Source organism: Malaya genurostris, chromosome 3, assembly GCF_030247185.1.
Source record: "Malaya genurostris strain Urasoe2022 chromosome 3, Malgen_1.1, whole genome shotgun sequence".
NCBI classification, from domain to species: Eukaryota; Metazoa; Arthropoda; class Insecta; order Diptera; family Culicidae; genus Malaya; species Malaya genurostris.
Genome location: NC_080572.1, coordinates 230172885 through 230197672, shown reverse-complemented (window position 1 = coordinate 230197672; position 24788 = coordinate 230172885). Strand labels below are relative to the sequence as shown.

The 24788-nt window shown below is 37.3% G+C and overlaps 1 protein-coding gene across 3 annotated transcripts in view; it reads right to left on the bottom strand.

Annotated features, from left to right (window-relative positions):
* The window catches only part of LOC131435640 (homeodomain-interacting protein kinase 2), a 232080-nt gene that overhangs the window by 198917 nt on the left and 8375 nt on the right, over positions 1-24788 (bottom strand). For all 3 annotated transcript variants that reach the window (XM_058603742.1, XM_058603740.1, XM_058603743.1), the window contains one exon: positions 20068-20730. In XM_058603742.1, coding sequence (XP_058459725.1) covers positions 20068-20730 — 663 coding nt within the window. The remainder of the gene's footprint in view (positions 1-20067; positions 20731-24788) is intronic.

Here is a 24788-nt window from a genome sequence, read left to right as displayed (position 1 = left end):
AAACATTGAGATCTGGTGTTATCTTAAAAAAAACTTTTTAATGTCGACTTTGGGACTCGAAATCGAAATTTTGTTGTGTCAAATGTCAACATTACGTTGAAAATGCATTAAAAAATTCGCATAAAAACTGTATGAAAAAATCGCAGAATAAGATATTTGAGTGTATACTAAATTGAAAGTTCTGTTCAGTTGAATTTATTGCACCTTCTTTACGACGAGATGCATTTTCTCTTCTAATAATGTTTTTTTGCTGATTGAAATCTAAAACGCTTGAAATCAACAAACATTTCCTGAACATTCGTGAACATGAGTATAAACTTAGCGAGGGACCTGTCACGTTAGCGAAGCTCTTATCAAGGAGGGGAGCTTCGTTAACTTCATAAGAACTTAGCGAAGCACTTGAAAAATTAACAAAACAAACCGTTCTTAATTCACGTAGTGCTGTGATAATGGCTTTCTATTACCATTTAAATAGTTTCATTAAAACAAACACTCAAACAGAGTCTATCCTCAGCCATTGGTATTGTGTGCTAAAATCTAAATCGATTCTTTCATATTCGGAAGGAGTTTAGTTGCATTGAAAAACTCTGGGATTTGTCGGTCACGTCACATATAAAATTACACTGAGGTCTACGGGGAATACGTACCGCATAAAAACAGCGCACAAAAAAAACGTGTTACTTCGGAAATCCGCGTAAAAAAACACAAAACTAAAACAAAATTTTTGTTGCCAAATATCTTATGAATTATGGTGTAATCTCACAAAAATTTTCCTTTGAAAAAAATCTACTTTTTGAAATTTCCAGAATGATTTTTTTTATTTCAAAATTTGCGTAAAAAAACCACAAAACTAAAAAAAAATTTGCCAAATATCTTATGAATTATGGTGTAATCCACAAAAATTTTCCTTTGAAAAAAATGTACTTTTTGAAATTTCCAGAATCAATTTTTTTTTATTTCGGAAATCTGCGTAAAAAAAATCACAAATCTAAAAAAAAATTTTGTTGTCGAATATCTTATGAATTATGGTGTAATCTCACAAAAATTTTCCTTTGAAAAAAATCTACTTTTTGAAATTTCCAGAATGAATTATTTTTATTTCAAAATCTGCGTACAAAAACCACAAAACTAAAAAAAAAAATTCGCCAAATATCTTATGAATTATGGGCTGCTTTTTGAAATTTCCAGAATCAATTTTTTATGCCAAAAATTTTCCTTTGAAAAAAATCTACTTTTTGAAATTTCCAGAATCATTTTTTTTATTTCGGAAATCTGCGTAAAAAAACCACAAAACTAAAACAAAAAATTTGTTGCCAAATATCTTATGAATTATGGTATAATCTCACAAAAATTTTCCTTTGAAAAAATGTACTTTTTGAAATTTCCAGAATGATTTTTTTTATTTCAAAATCTGCGTAAAAAAACACAAAACTAAAAAAAAAATTTTTACCAAATATCTGATGAATTATGGTGTAATCTCACAAAAATTTTCCTTTGAAAAACATCTACTTTTTGAAATTTCCAGAATCAATTTTTTTTATGCCAAGAATTTTCCTTTGAAAAAAGTCTACTTTTTGAAATTTCCAGAATTATTTTTTTTTATTTCGGAAATCTGCGTAAAAAAACCACAAAACTAAAACAAAAAATTTGTTGCCAAATATCTTATGAATTATGGTATAATCTCACAAAAATTTTCCTTTGAAAAAATGTACTTTTTGAAATTTCCAGAATGATTTTTTTTATTTCAAAATCTGCATAAAAAAAACACAAAACTAAAAAAAAAATTTTTACCAAATATCTCATGAATTATGGTGTAATCCCACAAAAATTTTCCTTTGAAAAAAATCTACTTTTTGAAATTTCCAGAATCAATTTTTTTATGTCAAATGTCTTAGAAATTCATAAAAACGTTCTAATCTGGTGTAATCTAAAAAAATGGGACCGAATTGAATTTGAGACCGCGTAATTTCGGAAATCCGCGTAAAATAAAAGAATGGAAGACATTTTTTTATGCCAAATGTCTTAGAAATACATGAAACGTTGACATCTCTGTAATCCAAAAAAAAATGTCTTGAAAAATTTTACTTTGGAACTTAGAGAATTTGAGACTGCGTAACTACGGAAATCCGCGTAGAAAAAAAAACGGAGGAACATTTGACCACGAAAAAGCTTTTTTCAAAGTGGGTACCGTGTTTATTCGCAATCGATAGAAAATAACAACGTATTGATGAACCAGAGCAGTGTTGTTCACAAGTAAAAAATCGTTTTTTTTTTCGTTTCGATATGTGACAATGGATGAAACATGGATCCATCACTTCACCCCGGATTCAAAACGACTATCATCTGAGTAGACTGCAGCCGATAAAGCGTCCAAATGCACATCAGTCAACTGGGAACATTAGGGCTTCAGTATTTTGGAATGCACATGATATAATCTTCATTGACTATCTTGAGAGAGTAAAAACAATCAATAGCGAAAACTACATACCGCAGATCATTTTAATGCAACAATCAAGGAAAAACGACCTCATATGTCGAAAATCACTGTTTCACCAACGCACCGATTCACAAGTCGATGACAACTAAGGTTAAATGGAACGAATTACACTGCAAATTGCTTCCTCGTCCATCGTATGATCCATATCTGGCCCACACTGACTACTGGCTATAAAAGTTCTGCCCAGTTAGAATCCGGAATCACTTATTGTGCTGCAGCAAGTGACAGACGGGAAGTGACCGCTGCAAGAATTCTTTTACAACGCTTTGTTTACCTAGGCACCCACTTTCTGTGGTTTAAATTTCACGGTGTTTCGTGCAGTGAGTCAAAAATTATTCCAGATGGAAGCTGAAAGGAGAGAAACAATTCTGCACATTCACTTTGATAATCCAACGTTGTCTGTAATAAAACAAGCAAAAACGTTTAAAAATCGCCAAATCAACCGTTGCTAAAACGTTTCAGGGAGCAAAAGAGGGTAGATCGAGAGCCTCAAGGTAAGCATCGTAGTGGGACGCTGCTACTCACAGTACCGTTCGAAGAATTCGTTTGCGAGCAGGATATCGTTCTTATCGAGACAGCAAAACGATCAGACGCACATAACAAAATCATAACACAGGTATATCAACAGTTGATATGTATAACAATTTGTGTTATTTTGAGATATCTAACGAATGAAACCAGTTGAAAGTTAAAACTTATAATAACAATATAATAACAAAATCAGTTATTATGTTCTATTTTCAAAGAACCAAAAGAAGTAACCAAATCACTAAATGAAGTATTCATTTAATAAAAAAAATTATTCAACAATTTTGGATTGAAACGATGTTAAAAGTTGGCTGTGATATAGTTTTTCTGTGTTAAATTTGCTATCTAATTTATTACAACTATTGTTATAAATTTCTGCTTTCGGACTTCTGTAGTTATATCAAATTCAATAATAATTGTGAAACAAACGTTTCAAAATCTGTTACGATTTTGTTCCCGCTAGGGTCTTTTTTGTTATGATTTATGTTATTTTATCAGCTTACCAGCCAAAAATATTTCAAAATTTGTTACAAAATATTTCTGAAATAAATTACTCCAGTTGTTAAAATTTTGTTATTACCATCTGATCGGGAAGCAATCAAACAGAACGTTGAAGCAAAGTTTCGTCACCAAAACTCGAGCTCGGAAATTGTACCAGCACGTTTTGACGAAGTACCAGAGATGCCTGCTAATTGACGATGAAACCTACGTCAAAATGGATTTCGGACAGCTTTCTGGATGAAAAATCTAAATGGCGACGGCACGAGAAGATGTACCTGAGAAGTTTAGAAGTTGAGGCTTTTATGGACCAATTCGCAAAAAAAACTGATGATTTGGCAAGGGATATGCAGCTGCGGAGTAAAGTGTTCGTGACGAATAAGACGATGGACTCAAAGCTGTACAAGGAAGAATGTCTCAAAAACCGCGTACTCACTGAAAGACCGAAATCAGCATTTTGGCGAAAAAATTAGTTGATTTTCTGATTTTAGTTAGTTGTTTTTTGAGACAACTAAAAATATCTTACTTTTCCTAATTTAAGTTTTTTAATTCTCATTATCTTAATAATAATAAAATATTTGTTGAAGTGGCTATTGTTTTAGCTGAATTCAGCAATTAAACGTGCTGTCATTTCTTAGCTAAGGCACACTCCATTTCCATTCCATAGTTGAATTAGAAAAATAAAATGTTGTTTTCAACCAACATGAATGGATGAATTGGCTTCTGCAATCTGCAGCTATATGGCGCACTTTCACCGAAAAAACGTTAACACCGCAATGACTACTAGCCACTAGATGGCACAATACTACCGAAAAGAATTTTTCAGTCGACGAAACATGAACTTCTTTTGAAATTTTTTTTCTTCTAAATCGCTGTATTCTTCATTGGACTTCGCGAAATCGACTCTCTCACTGAAAACTTTGAGCACTCGGAAAACAAAAACCGAATAGAAGTAGTACACCAGACGGCGCAGCCCGGAAGGTGGGAAAAAACAAAAAACTTCGTTTGACATATACAATTAGAGTGCAACTTTCGAGAACTCATGAGAAGTGTCAAAGCAAAACAATCCTTTAAAAAGCTCAAAAGGATAGTCTTGTTGAAACTGCTTACAAATTGTTTTGATGTTTTTCGCATTTGTTACGATATATCCATATTCAAATTTCTAAACCGATATGTAAAAATGTCGTAATCTCTTAGTGGAAAGTGTATTTATTCAGAATTTGTGCGCATTTGAAGCGATTGTGCGAAATAATGTTTTTTACGTGGAACAGTGAAGTGAGTTTCGAAAGTTGCACTCTAATTGTATATGTCAAACGAAGTTTTTTGTTTCTTCCCACCTTCCGGCTAATAAAGTTGTTAATAAAACCAATTTCATTTTTGTTTTCTTTATTGTGTCTTTCAGCAATGATGGTAACAGATAAATAGAGTCATTTTTTATTTCAATCACAAAATTAGTTGTCAATGTGAATTTCATGTTTGTGTCCAGCATATTCGCCAACTAAACACATTCTCTAAAAACAAGAGTTTTTTCAGCAAAGTAAATTCTGAATTTCAACTAATTCAATAGTTATATTGGAAATTTTGTTGTTAAAATGAACTAATTCAAAAACAGTAAAACGAATTAGGCGCAGAGCTAATTTCGGTCGTTCCAGGTACCTTCCATTAAAGGTTCCGTGAAGTTTTTGGCTAGATTTAGCGAGTTGCCACTGCAGCCGGGAAATCATCCAGTGATACCGCGATTATAACGTAGATTTCATCGATAAAAACATAAATCCACCTGCCCGCAGTCCCGAATCATCAGAAGCATAAGAAAAGTAGAAAAACGACTCAAGACGTGACTCAGATGACCAAAATGTGGAACAAATGTGACTCCGGAAGGGTTACGATTTTCAGATGGTGAAACGTTAAAATATTTCTTTTGATTAAGATCAAAACTAGTGATCGAAACGTCGCACAATGGGAAAAAATCTCTGAAAACCCGCAAAGAACTCTGTAACTCATGACGTAATTGAGATAGGTCAACAAACTAAAGCGTTTCTTATGTAAAAATGTCCAAGGAATTCAATGGGATGGTCTAGCTTATCCTATGTTTTTACATAAGTCTGGAGAATCGAATGGAAGAACCTACACTAGCCGCACGAAACGTATTGATGACTATTTTACTGAGATTTAAGGACGATTTACAACAAGATATCATGAAATAGAGAAATGGGGTAAAATAGTCACCAGAATGTTTCGTGCGGCCAGTATAAGCTCTGGCATTCGATTCTACAAACTTTTTTTACATAAGATAAGCTAGATTTAGTAAACTTCCAACAAGTTTTACCATAATTTAAGACCGATTTACAATAAAATATCATAAAATCGAGGAAATGGGGTAAAATAGTCATCAAAACGTTTCGTGCGGCTAGTGTAGGTTCTTCCATTCGATTCTCCAGACTTTTTTACATAAGATAAGCTAGATTTAGAAAAAATTGCAAGAAGTTTTACCAAGATTTAAGGACGATTTACAGTAAGGATCTCATGAAATGGAGGAATTGGGGTAAAATAGCCACCAAAACGTTTCGTGCGGCCAGTGTGGGTTCTTCTAATCGATTCTCGAGACTTTTTTACATGAAAGTAGGCTATTCCAGAATACCGCACACTCTTACATTCGATTCTCCAGACATTTTTACATAAAATCAAGCTATTTCAGTAGACCCCACCTGGTTTCCTTTCAAGTTACAGAACAAATACCTCGGCGAATGACCGTAAGGTTAAAACCGAGGGTAAATAAAGCAACATAATAATAATAATAAGAACAAATACTACAAAAAACCCAAAATCTGCTGGGCATTTGGGGTAAAACGAGCAGGATGGCAATTCGTGCGGCCATTAAATACCATTCCATTGAATATCTTGGATTTTTACCTTATTTTATAAATATAAAAAATAGGTATAGAATTTGCTCAAACTTTAGAAAAAATTTCCGAGATCCCCGAATGTCATATACCCATCGATTCAGCTCGACGAACTGAGCAAATGTCCGTGTGTGTGTGTATGTGTGTGTCTGTATGTGTGTTGTCAACTAAGAGATCGAGATCTCAGAGATGGCTGGACTGATTTTGATCAAACTAGTCGCAAATGAAAGGTCTTCACGTCACCCAGAACGCTATTGAATGGTTTTAAAATCGGATGTTTACTTTTTGAGTTATACGAAGTTTTATGTCAAAATTTTCAGTTTTCTGCCAATATCTGTCACAATTGACCTTGAAAACAGAATATGTTTTTAGACTTAGATTCGACACGGTAATAGCTATCCAACAAGCCATAGATTATTAAAATCCGTCCATTTTTAACGGAGATATCGATATTTTTGTGTAAGTGACTTTTCCCCTTATTCCAGTAGTAGGAATTTTGAGCGCTATATGATAATGCAATGCTTGGGAGCAACGTGAAACACGATTTTTTATACTGTTACACACGATTGTTTCTAAGTACCACTAAGACTGTGTACAACATCCTTTTTCATGACAGTTTGCCTCGGACCGATTTTAGCACGGTTCGTTTTTGGCAGCATAATCGTTCGAATACGGCATATGTAAATCAGATGATGGCCAAGATGGCAGCATTTTCGAGTTAAAAACAATTGCATAATTATATTGATTTAAACTACTGACAGTAATGAATGCTGGAAGAACATGACACCAATATACCATTCCAATCAGTTCGTCGAGATCAGCAAATGCTTGTGTGGAAAATAATTTCATTCAATTTTCTTGGAGATGACTCAACCATTTTCTACAAACTCAAATTCATACGAGAAGTGCTTCCAAACAAAGTTCTTGAGTTACATCTGGATCCGACTTCTGGTTCCTAAGCTAGAGAATGATATGTCAAACGAAATTAAAATAGTGTCTTTTTTCTCATAGCTGGCTGAACCGATCGAAGATTCAAATGAAATCTAAAAACCATCTAAGATTCAAATGAAGGGTCTTAAGATTCTATAAAACATCTTGCTTTTTAGTCAGTCTGCACTGATTTTCGAACATTTTGAATCAAATGTAAACTATACAACTCCTCAGGTGAATTTAACTGACTTCGGCTACACTGATTGTGAATTCCGGTTCCAGTATCCAATCGTTTTCTCAAAAAATTAAAAAAAAACTCAAAAACAAAAATTCAAATTAAAGAATTTATGGTCCCATGCGAAATTAATGAATTTTATCCGATTCTGATTTCCGATTCTGGAATTACAGGGTGATAAGTTTTTAAAATTCAAGCCGACATAGAAGATGACAATTCTAAAAATCTTCAAAGTTGGACTGAAAATTACGAATTGTTTTGGGTTATGCTGGTTCCTAAATACCGGCTCTGGAAGTACCGTAAATAACCGTAAACTCTAAACTGAAACTTTCTTCGACATCTCATGGAATGTTCAATCGATTGTCACTCGTTTAGATTCAAATTCGATCCGATTTGCAACTTCGACATTACAGGGTATTGAGTGATTAAAATCACAAATTGCCGCTAAAATGACGGTCATTAAAATAATGTCATGAGAACTAAAACACCGAAGAATATTCATGCAAAAAACTCATGCGGATTGATAAAAAAAAAGGTATCATCTCACTGCTAGGTGGATTAAACACGTTTTTTACATAAGAAACACTCTTATTTGTTGCCTTTTTCCATGGTTCCCGATTTCTTTGCGGGTGTCCTGTTTTTTCCCACTGTGCGTCGCTTTGATTTCTGATTTTGTGGTTTATGATTTTCAGATGGTGAAACGTTAAAATATTCCTTTTGATAAAGATCAAAACTAGTGATCGAAACGTCGGTTGCCTAGCAACTAGCGTACCTGGAAATTCAATTCTGAGAATCATAATTAAATCTGAAAAATTTAACCATAATTCATTTTTCTTTATTTCAAACCAATTCAGTACAATGTTGAGACAATTGTGCGATTTGGTGAACTAATGATAAAGCATATGTCCCTAAAATTACAATTTCAAACTTTTCACATAACTTAAACGAAACAGTTCCAATTACTCAGAGAAAAGAGTCCGATACTACTCCCGGTACGCAGGAGTACCTTGTTAATTTTGCTATTACTCTTCAAGTAATCTAATTTCAGCGCATTTAGAGAGACCGGAGTACCGGAGTTTCGTTATTACAGCGTCAAGACTGTTACCGGATTGTGTGCTTCTAATGCATAAATTGCACCAGGAACATCACAACATCATAACGATCCACTTACCCTTCGCCGGTCGACAACGGTGCAGCATGCCGGTGAAAATGAAAAGTTGATTATTATGCCAGATGAGACTATTTTTAGTCTCCCTTGGAAGCTGGGGGGACACTACGTGATCCGTAGTCAACCGTGTTGTGCATGAGCATAGTACAACAGTGACTGCTTTCTGGCATGCTGTGGAACTGTAAGAGCGCGCGATGGAAAAGAACAGGTCAAAGCAATTACCACCAACCCCTTCTAGGAGGAGTTGCGTTTCCATTTGTTGCCACCTTTTCGCCCCAAGACCCACCGCCCCAACGTTGATTGGTGGTGGTGAGTTCGTGAGCACGCCATCCACGTGTGAATCGTTTGCGTATAATGAAGGTCAAGAAGAGTTCACCGAGCGAGGAAACCTCGTTGGGCTCGCTTTGATTTCTCCTAAAACCAGATGTTGGGGTCACTATCACCATTTTATATTGTATGTTTCGACAAGAACATATTGCAATAAAACTGTGATTTTTTTTTTCTCGGACCACCCTAGACAGTATCAAAGAATTACACAAGTAATTATAGTCGTCGGCAGGCTGTCTATGCTACTGGAAGACAGGCGCTACGGTGAAGCAAGCCCGAATCATTCTCGAGAATCTAGATAAAATCTTGTTCAAATAAAACAGTTCGGAGACACTGACAGCTGTCAAAAATCAACCTAAATTCAATGAAGAAAGTCATACTAGAAAACATTCGTTGTGCAATACCAGGCCGTATAGCGAACTCGAACCTGAAGTAAGAAACACGTTCATTCAAAGGTTTAGCTGTTATTTAAAGTAGATTTCGACAAAACTTGTAAAAAAAATGGCCGTACAGCACCACAAACAAACACACAGCACCGACGTCGATGGAAGGAGGTTTAAAAATCGGGACCGAATCTGACGAAAGAAAAACAAAACAGAACCAACCGTCGTACAGCGAAGAAACCAAGTTTGGTACACTTTCGGGGAACGACAGTCGAGTCGGTTCACAATCGTGAGTGAAACCTGAATTAACAGACAACAATAACGAGTAAAGCCTGGCAGCGATAGTCCACTTTAGCGCTAATAGTTTGCTTTTTTTTTGCTGGTTAAAGCTTCGGGTACCTTTTTATTAACTCTTCACACTGCTGCAGTGGAATTGTTGTTCGCGAAATGAAAGCCGATTTGCATCAGCCGGAATGGTTCGGCGAAAAGTTGTGAAATTTCCACTCAGCTGTACACGTTAAGATACTAGGCGCCGTTTTACGTTGAAAGGGGAAATCTTATCTATATCAGTTTCTCTCGAACAAAAACTTTTCGCTATCATCGCTGACAAAATGATCCCACAAACCCGCAGCAACGAACTGGATTAGAGACCCAAATCAATCATCACCATTGACAGACACCCCCACATTCTGTTCGGAAACGAAACGAAAGGACCAAAACCCATAAGGATCGGTCTACGATGCATGCCTCAAGTTAATGAGCGTTGATAACTAGCTACAGTGAAACTAAAAGCTTTTTACAAAATAGCTCCAACGGAGATGGGATTCGTCGGAACAGCTCCAGTCCGACGATTCCTTTGGAGTTCGGTTCCTCGGCGGAATCTCGTGCCATACCATACCACCATTACCCCTAGTTGCCTTCCGAAGCCGAATAGGTCGAAGAAGCTAATAGAATCTATCAACAGCAGGAGATTGATTTGATTTTCCTTGCCGCTCAAACGAACCAAGTAATTATTTCGGAATTTGAAAAGGTCACCCGCCAGGCAGGCGCTCTCGCTCCTCGGTCGTGTCTTGTGTCAACCCACCGCACGGCACGACCAACCAAGAACCCCGGTGACGAGCGTCTTTGCACGTGTGACTGATGTGTCGATACTGCTTGTGCGATACAACGACCGAGCGGGCGGGAAATTTGCTCGGAGCTGATGGAAATGTTGAAATTGGCATTAATTCCTGTGAATTGCCGTACCATGCTTTCCGGGTGGAAAATATGTAACATGAAAATTGTCATAATTTCAATCTAGGTTCTCATCCAGAAAGCTATGAGTTTTTCTTCATCCGAGTTCCGGTTCTGGAGTTACAAGGTGATATGTGCAAATCTATGAGATAAAGCGCACTCAACTTACTCGGAAATTTCTTAACCGATTTTTACAAACTAAGATGCAAATGTTTTTTTTTTTTTCAAATTTTTTAAAAAGTCCCCGAAAATTCCGGTTTTCGGTTTCGGAATTACAGCGCGGAAAGGTTAAATTTTTCCATTTCATGAGTGTTTCCTTTTTCGGTACGAGGTGTAAATCTTCATAAAACTTATTGGTAAATTCATCTCGTTGGCAGATCATTTTATTATGTGTATATAAGGAGTGTATCGAAAAGTAGTTAGCATCATTGATTATTGAATAAAAAAGCGAAAAAAATAAATTTTGACATCAGTTTTCGATATATTGCAGAAAAATTACATTTTTATGCATTTCACTGATTATATTGAAGAAAATCCTAGTTTCTGTGAAACGCTCGCACTTTGGACTTGACATTCTTCTTTAAATTCTGCACAGTTACTTTTGTGACTTTCCTGGTGGCAGCTGTCTAGTTTTTTGAACTCCTACATGATTTGGGACACTGCACCTTCCTTCCGAAAGTGCCGCTTGACAATTGCCCAATACCTTTCAATTGGCCGAAGATCCGGGCAGTTCGGTGGGTTGATGTCCTTTTCCACGAATTGTACATTATTTTTTGACAACCACTGTAGAACGGAGTTGGTGTAGTGGGCTGAAGCCAAATCCAGCCAGCAGAGAGGAGGAGCCTTATGCTTTCTGTACAGTGGCAGCATTCTCTTCTTCAAACATTCTTCCTCGTACACCTTGGCGTTAAATGTGCCCTTCATGAAGAAAATCGACGACCGCAAACCACAGGTACGAATTGCTTGCCAGACCAACACCTTCTGCCCAAACTTTTCCATCGCCACCGTGGTGTCAGTGTCGTCCAGGTCCTGGTACACCGATTTCGTATAATATTGCGGTCCGGGCAGCACTCGAGAGTCTTCCTTGGCGTAAGTTTCGTCGTCGATTCTGTAGAATCCGGTTATACAGTTTTCGCGCTCTTATTTTGGCCTGAACTTGCTGTACCAGGGACTTTTTCGGCACCTTTTGTTTCTTGTACGTTTTCAGGGAGTTCCGAACTTTGATCCGTTGAATCATCCCGATGCTGGTGTTCAACTGCTTGGCCAAGGGGGACGGGTATAGCGTGATGGGTAAGTCAATGGCTTTCACGCAGTCCGCCTGGGTTCGATTCCCAACCCCGCACATAGGGTCAGAAAAAGTTTTTCTGGCCCGAAGGGGCGAATGACATTAATGTTAAAGCCTCTATTAAAAAAAAAAAAACTGCTTGGCCAAATCCCGCGTCGACGCCGATGGGTTTTTCCTGATGTACTCAACCACTTTTAAGTCCCGGCCGGACTGTCCAACCAATCGATTGCGCAGCTGTTATTGACATGTAAACAAACATGTCACCGCTAAACACACTGCAAAAAATTAAGCCATTTTAGAGTAATAACTGTTTGAATGTTGCTAACTACTTATCGATACACTCCTTACCATACAGAAGGTCTGTTGTTACTGATGTTGGTGGTAGATCCTCACCAGTTCCGTCTAACGCACAAGAAGAAATAAACTATCAAAGTTTACCTTTTATAGGGTAACAGAGGTATTTTAGCCACTTCATATATTGTGGCCCTCCTAACAAACTTTATGGATTTAATCGATATTAAATAACCCATGTTGCATCAATTTGAAGCTAATCACATTAAATTACCTATTGCGGAAGGGGTTTTCAAAGATATTACAACATTTGGTGAATATTTTTACAAAATGAGCCAAAATAAAATGAATCTTAAAGTGGGCCAAAATACCTCTGTTATCAGAACTGATATGGGCCTGACTATCTCAAAACCGTCGTCGTTGCGGGTACGAAAAGGCAAGCAAGCGTGATGAGTTTTGAGTTTAGTGAGTAGCAGTTTATGTTGAAGTGCTACTGCGACCTGACGGCTCAACATAAATGGGTATGTGCACCTAGCATAAACTTAGGGGTAAAGAATATTTTTTTCCTTTCCCTTCAAATTACCATTTAAACATGATTTCGGACATATGGCCGCCACGACTATGTTTCACAAAGGTCATTCGGGAGGTTCAATTTTCGAACACTTTTCAAGCAATTGAAGGCGTATTTCAGCACTGACACGTTGAATATTGGTTTCCAAGGCAACGATTGATGCAGGTTTACCCACATAAACCAATGACTTCACGTATCCCTACAAAAAATAATCGAGTGGCGTCAAATCACACGAACGCGGAGGCCAATTCACCGATTCATTTCTCGAAATAATTTCGTCCTTGAAATGTTCTTTCAATAAGTCGATTGTTTTGGGCGCAGTATGACAAGTGGCACCATCCTGTTTGAAACCACATTTCGTCAACATCCATATCTGGAAGATTTGGCAACGAATATGCATTGATCATGGTTCGGTATCGAGATGCATTCATTCATGATGATTTGCCAAACAATACTGAGTAGAGACGACACACTACACTAACAAAACAACTTTCCAATAGTAAAAAAAATTGTTGTTCTTATTTAAGATTCAAAGAAACGTGTTTTTAAGAATCTCTTAGTAATATTTATGAAAACATCAGTTATATGAGAAAGGCGAAACGACTGATGAAGCCATGTTCGAAATATTATGATTCTAGTCAACCTTCCAGAAGCACGCATTCAAAGTTCGAACGAAACTGCTCAGGGAGTTTACACAAATCAAATCAAGGAGATCCACAGCACGGCGTTAAGGTCTGATTGAAAAACAGGTTCGTTCGAAACAACCGACCGCGGCGTCACATGAACAGAGGTAATCCAAGCTTAAACGATTCACAATCGACAATGACCAGAAGAACAACTAATCAACGCGCAAAGGCCATTTCTTGCAGACCGAGGACGAACTACCCAAAAATGGTCGGCACCGTTGAAAATTTCCGTGTAGGAGTTCAATTAAAATCCCCTTTTACAACACACACACAAATCACTCGACCGAAAGACAAAAGAAGAGAGGCAGGCAGGGCACTAAACACCTCAGCTACTAACCCAATTTCAAGGTTCGACCAGTCCCGAGGTGTGCACAAGCAGGGAAATAATTTGAATAATAGAATCGAAATCTCGGAAACTGGAAGTCAACATCCACTGATACACACACACAGACTCAGCAAATAGTCTATAAATCACCAAACTTTGCCCATCAATGTCACTCTGGTGACTCGTTTCTCTCTCTTTCTCTCTCAACAACGTGAACAACGAGTGCTCGAATTCTGATCGTCGTTTGTCGTCGGTTCGGTTCCGAAGTTTGAAGTGCACAAAACTGTTTCTGGACATGTATCCGGCTTTGAAACCGAGCTAATCAACTGTATAGAACGGGAATAACAACGTTGGTCAAGTTTCGGTCAGTCAATTTATAAATATTCTGTTTTTTTACTTTGCCAACCTATTCACCATTCCATATCTGCTCACTCATTCACTCATCCCAGGGTTGTCTCAGTCGTCGTGCCAGTGCCAGCGACTCGTTTGAGGTTTTTTTTTTGTTCTGTTTTTTTTTTCACTTCTATTCTCTCTGTAGTCTGCTCAGTATGCAAAGTAAGGCCATCCGGAGAGCTGCAATCGGTGAAGAAAAATAGGCGCCTGGATGTGATGATTTGATATGACAAAATGAAGAATGAACATCTCGAATGGACTCGTCGTATGACCACAGCTCCGTGGCAACAAGAGTTGCGACTTTTTGCTTGAATTAACTTGTTGCAGTAATTTTCGATCGCATTGGAGCTTTTTCTCTGCAGGGCGATGGAACCTTCGGTTCGTTTTCATGTTAATAAATTGCGTGCATATAATCACTGATCGCTATAAAATATTAACTGCAAGCATTGCAGTGACATAAATAAGCGTATTTAAATACTCGCAACTTCGCACAAGACACGGCGGTAATTATGGTAGATTAAACATGAGAATCCAACGGATCCATAGCAAATGAAGATTTCATTCGATGGCACCCCGTGGTTAATGACACAAGGCAAATAAAAAAAAAGCTTAGAGTAGGTAATCCCAGCGACATAACCGCGAGATTGACGTAGGACTGCATTCGAGATGTATAGAAATAAACAATTGGTTTGATACCGTTTGACTGTTTAAGGCCATCGTCCAAGTACCATGCGCGCGGGTGGTTTTAGGAAATTTTCGATGGAAATTTCGAAAAATTTGCCAAAACCAAAAACATACAGACCTTTGAAATACATTTATCTATCTACAGGGTGAAAATGGCTGGAAAATTCGGAGGATTTTCCGAGTCTTATCAAAAATTGCTCTGAAAAATAAGTGTTTTTGTGATCTTTCACAATTATATGGAAAAATAAAGCGATGACATAAACTTTTTTTTTTTTCAAATAAACTTTATTATGGATACACAGATTACATTCGGACACATTTTTGGAAAACCTTTTCACGCTTTTCATAGAAAATCCACGAATTTCAAAAATTTCCACGAAATCGGTTATATGAAATTCGTTGATTTTCCATGAAAAGCGTGAAAAGGTTTTCCAAAAATGTTTTCGAATCTGATCCTTGTTACCAGCATGAGGTTTTTTTTGAAAAAAATATTTCATTCCATCGAATTATTTTTTCAAATAATTGTGAAAAATTACAAAAAAAGCTAATTTTTTCAGCGCTATTTTTGATAAGACTCGTAAAATCCTCCGAATTTTCCAGTCATTTTCACGCTGTAGATAGATAAAAGTATTTCAAAGGTCTGTATGTTTTTGGTTTTGTCAAATTTTTCGAAATTTCCATCGAAAATATCCTAAAACCACCCGCGCGCATGGTACTTGGACGATGGCCTTAAGATGTGTAAGGAGTGTATCGAAAATAAGCTATCCACATACATTTGTGTTGTTCGCATGTATTTCTGATGATTTTTTATGCTCAGATCACAGCATGCTGTGCGTTTGACTGTCAGCTTTCGTTTGTTTTTGTTAGTTTTTCAAAACTAAAACATTTGGAAAGTTGCTTCATAAAAGTTTTCCGATATGAAACTGTCATAATATTAAGGAGTGTATCGAAAATAAGCTACCCGCAAAATTTTCTTTCAAATTATGATAAAAAACGATATTTTATTCAAACTAAAAATTGATCCTTTATTGTAGGAGATTAAACCTGAGCATAATGAGAACCGGATGAAATTCAAGTTATTCCTTCACGAATTTTCGAACTTTTGATCGAACGCTCTTCATCAAGTTTCTGGCAAGTGTTGCATCGCATTTTTTGGACGCTTGAGCCCAAATTTTTTCGAAATCCTGCATGTTCCCAGCTGCCTTACCAGCCTTCTTGAAGACCCTCTTCACGATTGTCCAGTAAGTCTGAGTAACGCTTAGGGATATTTGGTGGATTGATATTTTTCTCAACGAAATTTATACCCTTTTCCGCAAGCCAATTAATAGTGGTTTTGGCATGGTGAGCCGACGCTAAATCCGGCCAAAACAAAACATTTATAGTTGCGGTAGTGTAAAAAATGGTTGACTTCAAACCACAGGAACATATTGCTTGCCATACCAGTACCTTTCGACCGAGCTACTTCACTTGAATCGATCTGTTCGCATCGTTCACATCCGCCCCAACGACGACAGTAAAGTATTGTGGACCTGGAAGGGTTTTTGAGTCCTCCTTCACATAAGTTTCATCGTCCATCAAAACGCATGCATCCGGACACTGCAAAAGACGCGAATACAATTTCCGGGCCCTTGTTGTTGCTCGCTTCGTTTGTTCTACACTTTGTTTCGAGATTTTCTGCTTTTTGTAGGTCTTCAGGTGATTTCGCCTCTTGATACGCTGGATCATTGCGACACTCGTTCCTGCTTTTTTGGCCAAATCACGTATTGGCATTGATTTGTTCTTCATGATTAGAGATACCGCTTTCTGGTCCAGTTTCGGGTTGAAAGAACCAGGTTTTCTGTCTCTTCCTGATAGCTCATCCAAAGAAAAGTGTTCCTTAAACTTATGATTGATGGTTTTAACACTGGCATGATGAATTCCAATCTGTTTCGCCAATTTTCGCATAGTAATACACTTCTTACTTAGGCATGTGTTTACGCGACATTTTGAAAACGCAGAATTTCCACCGCACAAACAAGTAAACAAACGAAAGCTGACTGCCAAACGCACAGCATGCTGTGATCTGAGCATAAGAAACCATCACAAATACATGCGTACAACACAAATGTATGTGGATAGCTTATTTTCGATACACTCCTTATTTGAGTTTCATTTCTATTGTGGAATTTTTTCCCACATTAAACACTGCTCGGTGCATTTTGCTTGAACTCAAAATAACAGAATGTTGTTTTTTATTTGCATTCGAATAATGCGCAGTCCGCACGGTTCACACTATACTGAGTATTTCATTAGATTTTTTCGAGCCGAATTATTTTTACTTCCGATTTGCATATTTCAAAGAAGAATAATTCTAATAGTTCTTTGGAACACCTTTAGAATGGCCGATTAATTGATTTTTCTACGTCGCTCGAATGCGAACGACCAGCAGCTGGATGATGACACAATCGCTCATATATTTCAATATTTCATTTATCTCAATATTTCAGTAAAAGAAACCATCAAAATGCTGTACGGGATTCATTTCTAGCATTCAGAAGGACCAAAATGTAGAATTATCCACGATATTAAACACTGTTCGGAATATTTTTCTCGAACGCGATGCAGCAAAACGATAGTTAACGTTCGTTTGGTGCAAATTTCGCACAGCGAAAAGTGCACAGAGCTAATCAAATTATCTTAGAAGTTCTTTAGATAACATTCAGAGCCATAAGAACGACTGCGTTTGCATAAGGTTCTCCATCGTTGTCCACTTTTCGTTTTCTTGGGCATACGACCACCAGCAAGATTATGCAATCGCTCTTGTTTGAAGTGAAACTGACTTTGCGAGCGAGTCGCACACGTCTACTCAGATTTCCGATCGATTTCAAACTGAACCAGTTTTGGTTAAGAGCTTTTTTAGAAAGTTTTTTTTTATTCGGCTTTTTTGCACTTAAGCTTAACGTGGCCGTTTTACAGTAAAAAAAATTATTTTTTTTTGCTGGATCTTGTAGAAATTGTTTTCCTTGGAGGAGAGGCGCTTTCGCTGTTATCTAGTGAATGAAGGGGGAGCAGTGGTTCGCTATTCACGCTCCCGTCCATTGGTTCGGCATCACTGTTATTGGCGAAACAATCGCTACTTATTTGACAGGCGTTGGGTAAGTTGGGTAAGTTGTTAACTGCAGCTGGTGGGTGTACTTTGTTCTATAGGGGATACTGATGGTTTCGTTGAGGGGGATGCTTCATTGTTGTTGGTGGCTGTCACAGGAGTTCTGCGGTTGCTTAAGGTTGGTGTGAAGGAAGCACCGTTGTCCTTTGGTGTAGTTGTCTCCTTGTCCAGTTTATCACATGGCTTACCGTAGTGAACAGCTTTTTGGCAATATTGGCATGTGGCCATCTGATTGTCATAGGTAACAAATTATTTGCACGGGATTCTTGTATCCTGACCGGAAGTCACATAAGAAGGTCTTCTTCAAGCGCATGCGTAACAAACGTACGCCATTTAGAATACCGGGGAAAAAGTTCTTCCACTTTTCTTTTTCGATAGAGAGAATCTCTCCGTATTGGGACATAGTTTTGCGAATATATGAATCGGTAACGCTTGAGGGAAGATCAAGTCGTCCTCTCATTTGGACTGCGGTCAACAGGAGGAGCAGTCGGCAATGGAAGTAGACCTTTTGCGTGTGCAAAGCGTTTAACGCTCAGGTCACAGAGCCAGTTTTTAGGATAATTTGATTAGCTTTGTGCAAAATTCGCAACAGTGTTTAATATCTTAGAGAATTACACAATTTAGCCCTTCTGAATGCCAGAAATTTATCTCGTACGGCATTTTGATAACTTTTTTCACTGAAATATGTAAATCCGAAATGAAATAATTGACATCAAAATTCTGTATGATGTTATTTAGATCGATAATTGTATACCAAAAGAATTATGCGAAATTTTCCACACTATACTGTATACGACCCATTTTTCAACCACTTGTAGTTTGTAGTAGAACTTCCTGCTGATTTGCTATATGAAATACATAGCACCGACCCAGAAGCCATTAATGAAAGGTTCCTTTCAGAACCGCCATTGTTTTATCATAAAGAACTATATTGGTTATTTCGTAATATTTAATTGTGTTTCAGAATGTTTAATGTAACTAATCTGTACTTTAGTTTAGGTGTATCGTTTAAAATTCTAGTAGTGAAAAAGAGGAAAATTTGCCCAATTCACACAATCGATCAACTAATTGATATTCGGAAGTAAAAGAAAGAGTGTCAGTTTTATTCGTATTCACGACATCCAGTTATATCTCTGACGATACACACCCGTACTTTTTTTCTCCAATGCAAACGACTAGCAGCTAGATGACTTAATCGCTCTTGTTTGACGTGAAAATCACACTGCGAACGTCCAACAGATATGCTCACAGAAAAACTAGTTGTTCTTTTTTTTTGCGTTTAGTTTTGAGTAACGGAACCTCATATTCGCCCTTGACTGAAGCATAATGTTGAATAATGTTGGGTGTAGTTCCACTTTCTTGGCGTAGATGGCAGCCTGCGCACACGACGTGGCTCCGTTTATGGATTATCATAGACGGAAGCTAGCAAACGCGCAACAGGGTCTATTTATAGATTCGGTTAATTTGAATGTTTCATGTTTGGACCTTTTTTTTCACTATTTAAACAATGTTTTCATAATAAATGTGGTATTAACAACAATATTACATCTTTTTCCATCCGTTTCGTGAAAAAATTAGAGAAAATACTCAATCAGGGTAACAATTATTAAGAAATCAAATCTGCAGTAATTTCGTTACACTTTCGTGTTGTGAAATTTTGAAGATGCACCCGGGTAAACATAGTAAAGAAAGACGTAGTCCTACGTCAAAATAAAGAGGCATAAGCTCCCCGAAGTCGCATACTGTGATGGTATCCCACGACGACCCGAAGGCAAATGTTAATAATAAGCCATTGCGACATGAAACGCCACTAATAAAGTACCATAGATTTGCATTAAAAATCATCTCCGGATCCCGTACCGGGGCCCCCCTTCTGGCTCAGTTTCAAACAACAGTTATTGCAATCCGTGAATGCTTCGTTGGCCGGATCGCTCGGGTAGAACCGGGCGGGCGCAACATTTCGCGGTATCATCTCCGATGCTAATTACCTGTATCACGTTTGCGTTTGGCTGCGACTGGAACCGCTGCTGCTGCTGCTCCGGAATACTTGATGTGTCCACCACTGGCACCGGTGGTTTCGATTTGTTGTTGCTGGCTGATCTCGCTTTGACAGTCTTCGTCTGCCAAAGAGTCAGCAGCTGGCCGATGGTCGTGATGGTGGTGGTGGTGGAGGTTTAGGTTTAGGTTACCGAGCAGGTTATTCGCGTTATTCGTTTGTTGATGGTGGTGGTGGTGCTGCTGCTGCTGCTGATTCTGACGATGAGAATTCAATCCACCATCGTACCGTGACGATGACGTTTCGTAAATGACCGATACCGGCACCGGATGCTGGTGCTGCTGCTGCTGTTGATGCCACAATTGGCTACCGTCGATTATAACCACATTCGGCACGGATGGTACTTCTTCCGAGGTATACTCGCCAGTGATGTTCTGACGTCGATAGCTGCTCGACGGCAGACTTTCCAACCAAGCCTCGTTTCTACGATGATGATGATGATGATGACGACGGTAACTACTGTTGCTACTGTTGTTACTTCCGGTTATGCCGGAAACGACCGGTTCGTCATTGCCACGTGTCGGCGAGTGTTTGTCGTACGGTGACAGTTGATGCCGCAAGATGGCGTTTCGTTCAACGGCGGTACACTGGAGATCTGCGGGTTCCGTGGTGGGACGAGCAAAAGAAAAGAAACAAAGAATGAATTAATTACGAAGGTAACCATGGTAGAGAAGGAATCGACAAAATATATTGGGAAAAAATTGAAGCCACAAATAAAGAACCAAATGTTTTGTACCGAAACCAGAAAAAATAACAGCAAACAAAATAACCTAAGGGTAAATCGTTTCCGGACCGTCCGAGCGCAGGTTTTTTTTTTTTTGGTGAGCGAAAATGGTAATTTCGAAAAGGAAAGCCAGCCAGTCGTCGTCGTCTTCAGCGAGAGGCAAAGTAAAATAAGCGAAGAAGACTGTTAATTAATTATTCTGGTGATCTCCTCTCCGTTCTCACCTCCGTTTGCAGGTGTTTATTAGGTTTACAAATTTGTATCCACTTTTAAAGAATAATTACATTTATTTTTTAATTATTGTGATAAACCTTCACTCGTCAAGTCTGGTCGGTTAGCGATTGAAATATACTGAAAACGTTCCAAATAATCTATGCTCAAGTGACAAAAGTTTTGCCTTCAAAATGTTCTCATTTGAACTTCGAGTCGATTCCAAGATTAATACGTTATGGAAAATATCTATTTTCCAGAACACCGTTATTTAAAGTCTCAAACCGGTCATTTCCATTCCAACAGTAACCTAAATTTACAACATTTCACAAAAAAATACTCAATACGAAGTCTGTCAGTTCATTCACGCTCTGGGCAGTCGGCTGCCCAGAGTTTAAATAGCAAAAATCACACCATTTATGTTTTTCTTCAACAACTCGTGTATTGACATAGCCAATTGAAGTCAAATCGCGTTAATTCAATGGGAAACATGATTTAAAAAACCAAATTTGAAGAATTGTTTTTAGCACAAAATTAGACTAAACCCTAAAGGACCACAATCGTGACGTTCGACATGTCACCCTGCTTATCCGAAACATAAAAACGCTTTATGCCTTTCTTTTGCCATTCAAATAGTCTGATTTATGAAAACTTACCCTTAGCCAATAGCACTCTTGCATTCCACGCATAACTGTCCCATATAGATAGGAAATCCCATAAAATATGGGACAGTTATGCGTGGAACGGTCGTGTTGTGAGCTTATCAAAAAGCCTAATAATGGCTCTCAAGCCAAGTCTAAGACTTTCGAGTTCGACTCAGGCATCGTCGAGAAATTTTGGTGCACTGAAAAAACATTACGTTTTGTCGGTTAAGTCATACATGTGATTACATCTTCCGATCCGGGAATGTTTTGACATAATTTAAATTTTTTTTGCAGCTTGGAAGTAACCATAAGTTTATCGAAATTCGTTGATCATCTTCGAGAAGTTTGAGCCAATGAGACAAGTACAATTAGTCGATTACGTCACTTGTGCCGTTATATCTTAGGAACTGAAAGCAATAGTAATTTGATCTTCAAACTTAATCCATGGCTTTAGCAATAGCTTTCAAACAAAGCTAAGATTGTTGAAATCGATTCAGCCATCGCTGACAAAAAAATTGAGGCGGTAAAAAACAACGCGTTTTGTCGGTTATGTCATATATACCATTATATCTCCGGAATCGGAAGTGAAAAATGCGCAACTAATTTTCTCGGAAATTTCCTAACTGATTTTCACAAACTAAGAAGCTTAAAGTTCTTAAAATTATTAGAAAAGTCTCCGAAAATTCGAAACCAGATCCGACTTCCGAGTCCGTTTTAACACCGCGATAAGTGAAAAATTTTCATGATTTCATGAGAATTTTTCCACAAGTAATAGCGAAACGAGGTGCAAATTTTTATAAAACTTATTGGCAAATTCATCTAATCTAGTTGGCAGATCTTGTTGTTAGTTGGATGGATATTTAAACCTACTTTGGGATTATTAGTCCCCTGTTTCCGGTTCCGAAAGCACCGATAATAGTGAAGAAATACTAAAAAACCTGTTTTAATCCACCTAGTGGTGTAATGATGCCTTTCTCATAATCAATCATACTATCATATATAATACTGTGGTATTCTTCAAAATAATTTAAAATTCTTAAAAGAATAACCGAAATCGGTTTGTTTGACCGTCTACTGATAAATACTATCAATTGGAGAAGATTTGAAGTCGATTTAGAAAACTTTTTACGGTTTTTCGTCCTTTTCAGAGATGGTATAAAATTTTTTACATACTTTACCCTATATTTCCGGATCCGGAAGTCGGATCTGGATGAAATTCAGGAATTACGTATGGGACCACAGGAGTTTGTAAAAGTCGGTCTAAGTTTGTAAAAATCGGTCGCGCCATCTATGAGAAAAGTTAGAAAACATATTTTCATTTTTTTGGCACATTTTACCCCATAGCTCCGGAACCGGAAGTCGGATCCATATAATATTCAGGAATTTTGTATGGGACCACAAAATTTGTGAAAATCGGTTTAGCCATCTCCGAGAAAAGTTAATGTGAAAAAACGTTACATACACACATACAAACACACACACACAGACATTTTGCGTACTCGACGAACTGAGTCGAATGGTATATGACACTCGGCCCTCCGAACCTCGGTTCAAAGTCGGTTTTCACGGTGATTGCATAACCTTTTTATATGAGAAAGGCAAAAAACGGGACTCACTCCGATTTCTCAACCGAACGGTTAAATCGATTTGCACAAATCATGATTCCAATTAAAGCTCTCATTATCTTAAAAGATACTGTGAAATTTCATCCAGATCCGAATCCCGGTTCCGAAATTATTCGTGTCAAAACATTCAAATCGTCATACAAAATGACGATGCAAAATCGGTACGCGTCGGTACGTGCTGGTATGGAAGAAGAAAACACCATCGGCTTTGATCCGTTCGCAGTGTGCTTTGTTCAATGCCATATAGTGTGCATGGTTGCCACATTTGAATCTATATTTTTCAGGTGAAAAATATGTAAATCTTTTATTCATTCTGTACCTATTTGTTAGTATTATCACAAAGTCATGATAACGATTCTTTTCTATAGGAGTCGTGCCTTTCTCGTATAGAAAGTTTATGCAATCAATTGAAAAATTGATGCAAAAAAAAATCTTATTAACTTGACGTACCTGTTTACAAATTGAAAAGATTATGTTAGTTCATACCCAAAGAAAGTTTCTTATTTTTTTCATATTTGAATATAAAATTCTTGACAAAATTTTCTAGTGATATTTTTGAAAATATAAGTAATATGAGAAAGGCATCATTACACAACTTGGTGGATTAAGAATGTTTTTTAATTCTATTTGATTTTTAAATTACACATATTTCGAGCATTTTTGCCGAAGAAATTATTTACGTAAAGTCGGTATTTTTTTAGATATATTGACTTTGCTTCAAAAGCAAAATTTGGTCGAGCTTCAGTACATCATTTTGTTCCTACCAAGCTAAAACATCTTCGGCGTAAGTCAGAAAAGCATCAAATCGTGAAACTTTAAAAATGACAAAACATATTTCTTTTACAAAAGAATTTAGCTTGTACTACAGTCTGAAAATAAGCCTCAAAATAATCGCATAACTCTCAGAATTCACATTCAAAATCCGCTGAAATCTTGCATCAAAAGCAAAATTCTGTTGCCAAATGTCTTAAAAATGCGTAAATCTAAAAAATATCGACTTTGGAAATTTTTTAGATTTCCGAAATCGAAACTTTTCGTTTTGATGCCACATGTTTTAAAACTGCATGAAATGCCGAGATCTGATGTTATCTAACTTTTAAATTTTTTAAAAAGAGTCCCAGAGAATCGACTTAATTTTTGTCGTGAATACGACTTACTTTACTATGCGGTGCCTTTTCAAAATTTACCCTCTGAGAGAGTGATAAGTTTTTGATCGTGAATATCTCTTGTTGTATCTAACGAATCAACATAATTTTTGCTACATGCCATCGGGAATATGTTCACAATTTTATGATAAAATTTTCAGTTGTGTGACATAATCCCAAATCATTTAAATTATCAAAATTATCGAGTATCAAAGAGGATAATTCATGAGGCGCGTTTCCCTTTGTCGTATTTGCAAAGCTCATAGCTCAGTGATCTGTGACAGGATTTATATAATCTAACTACC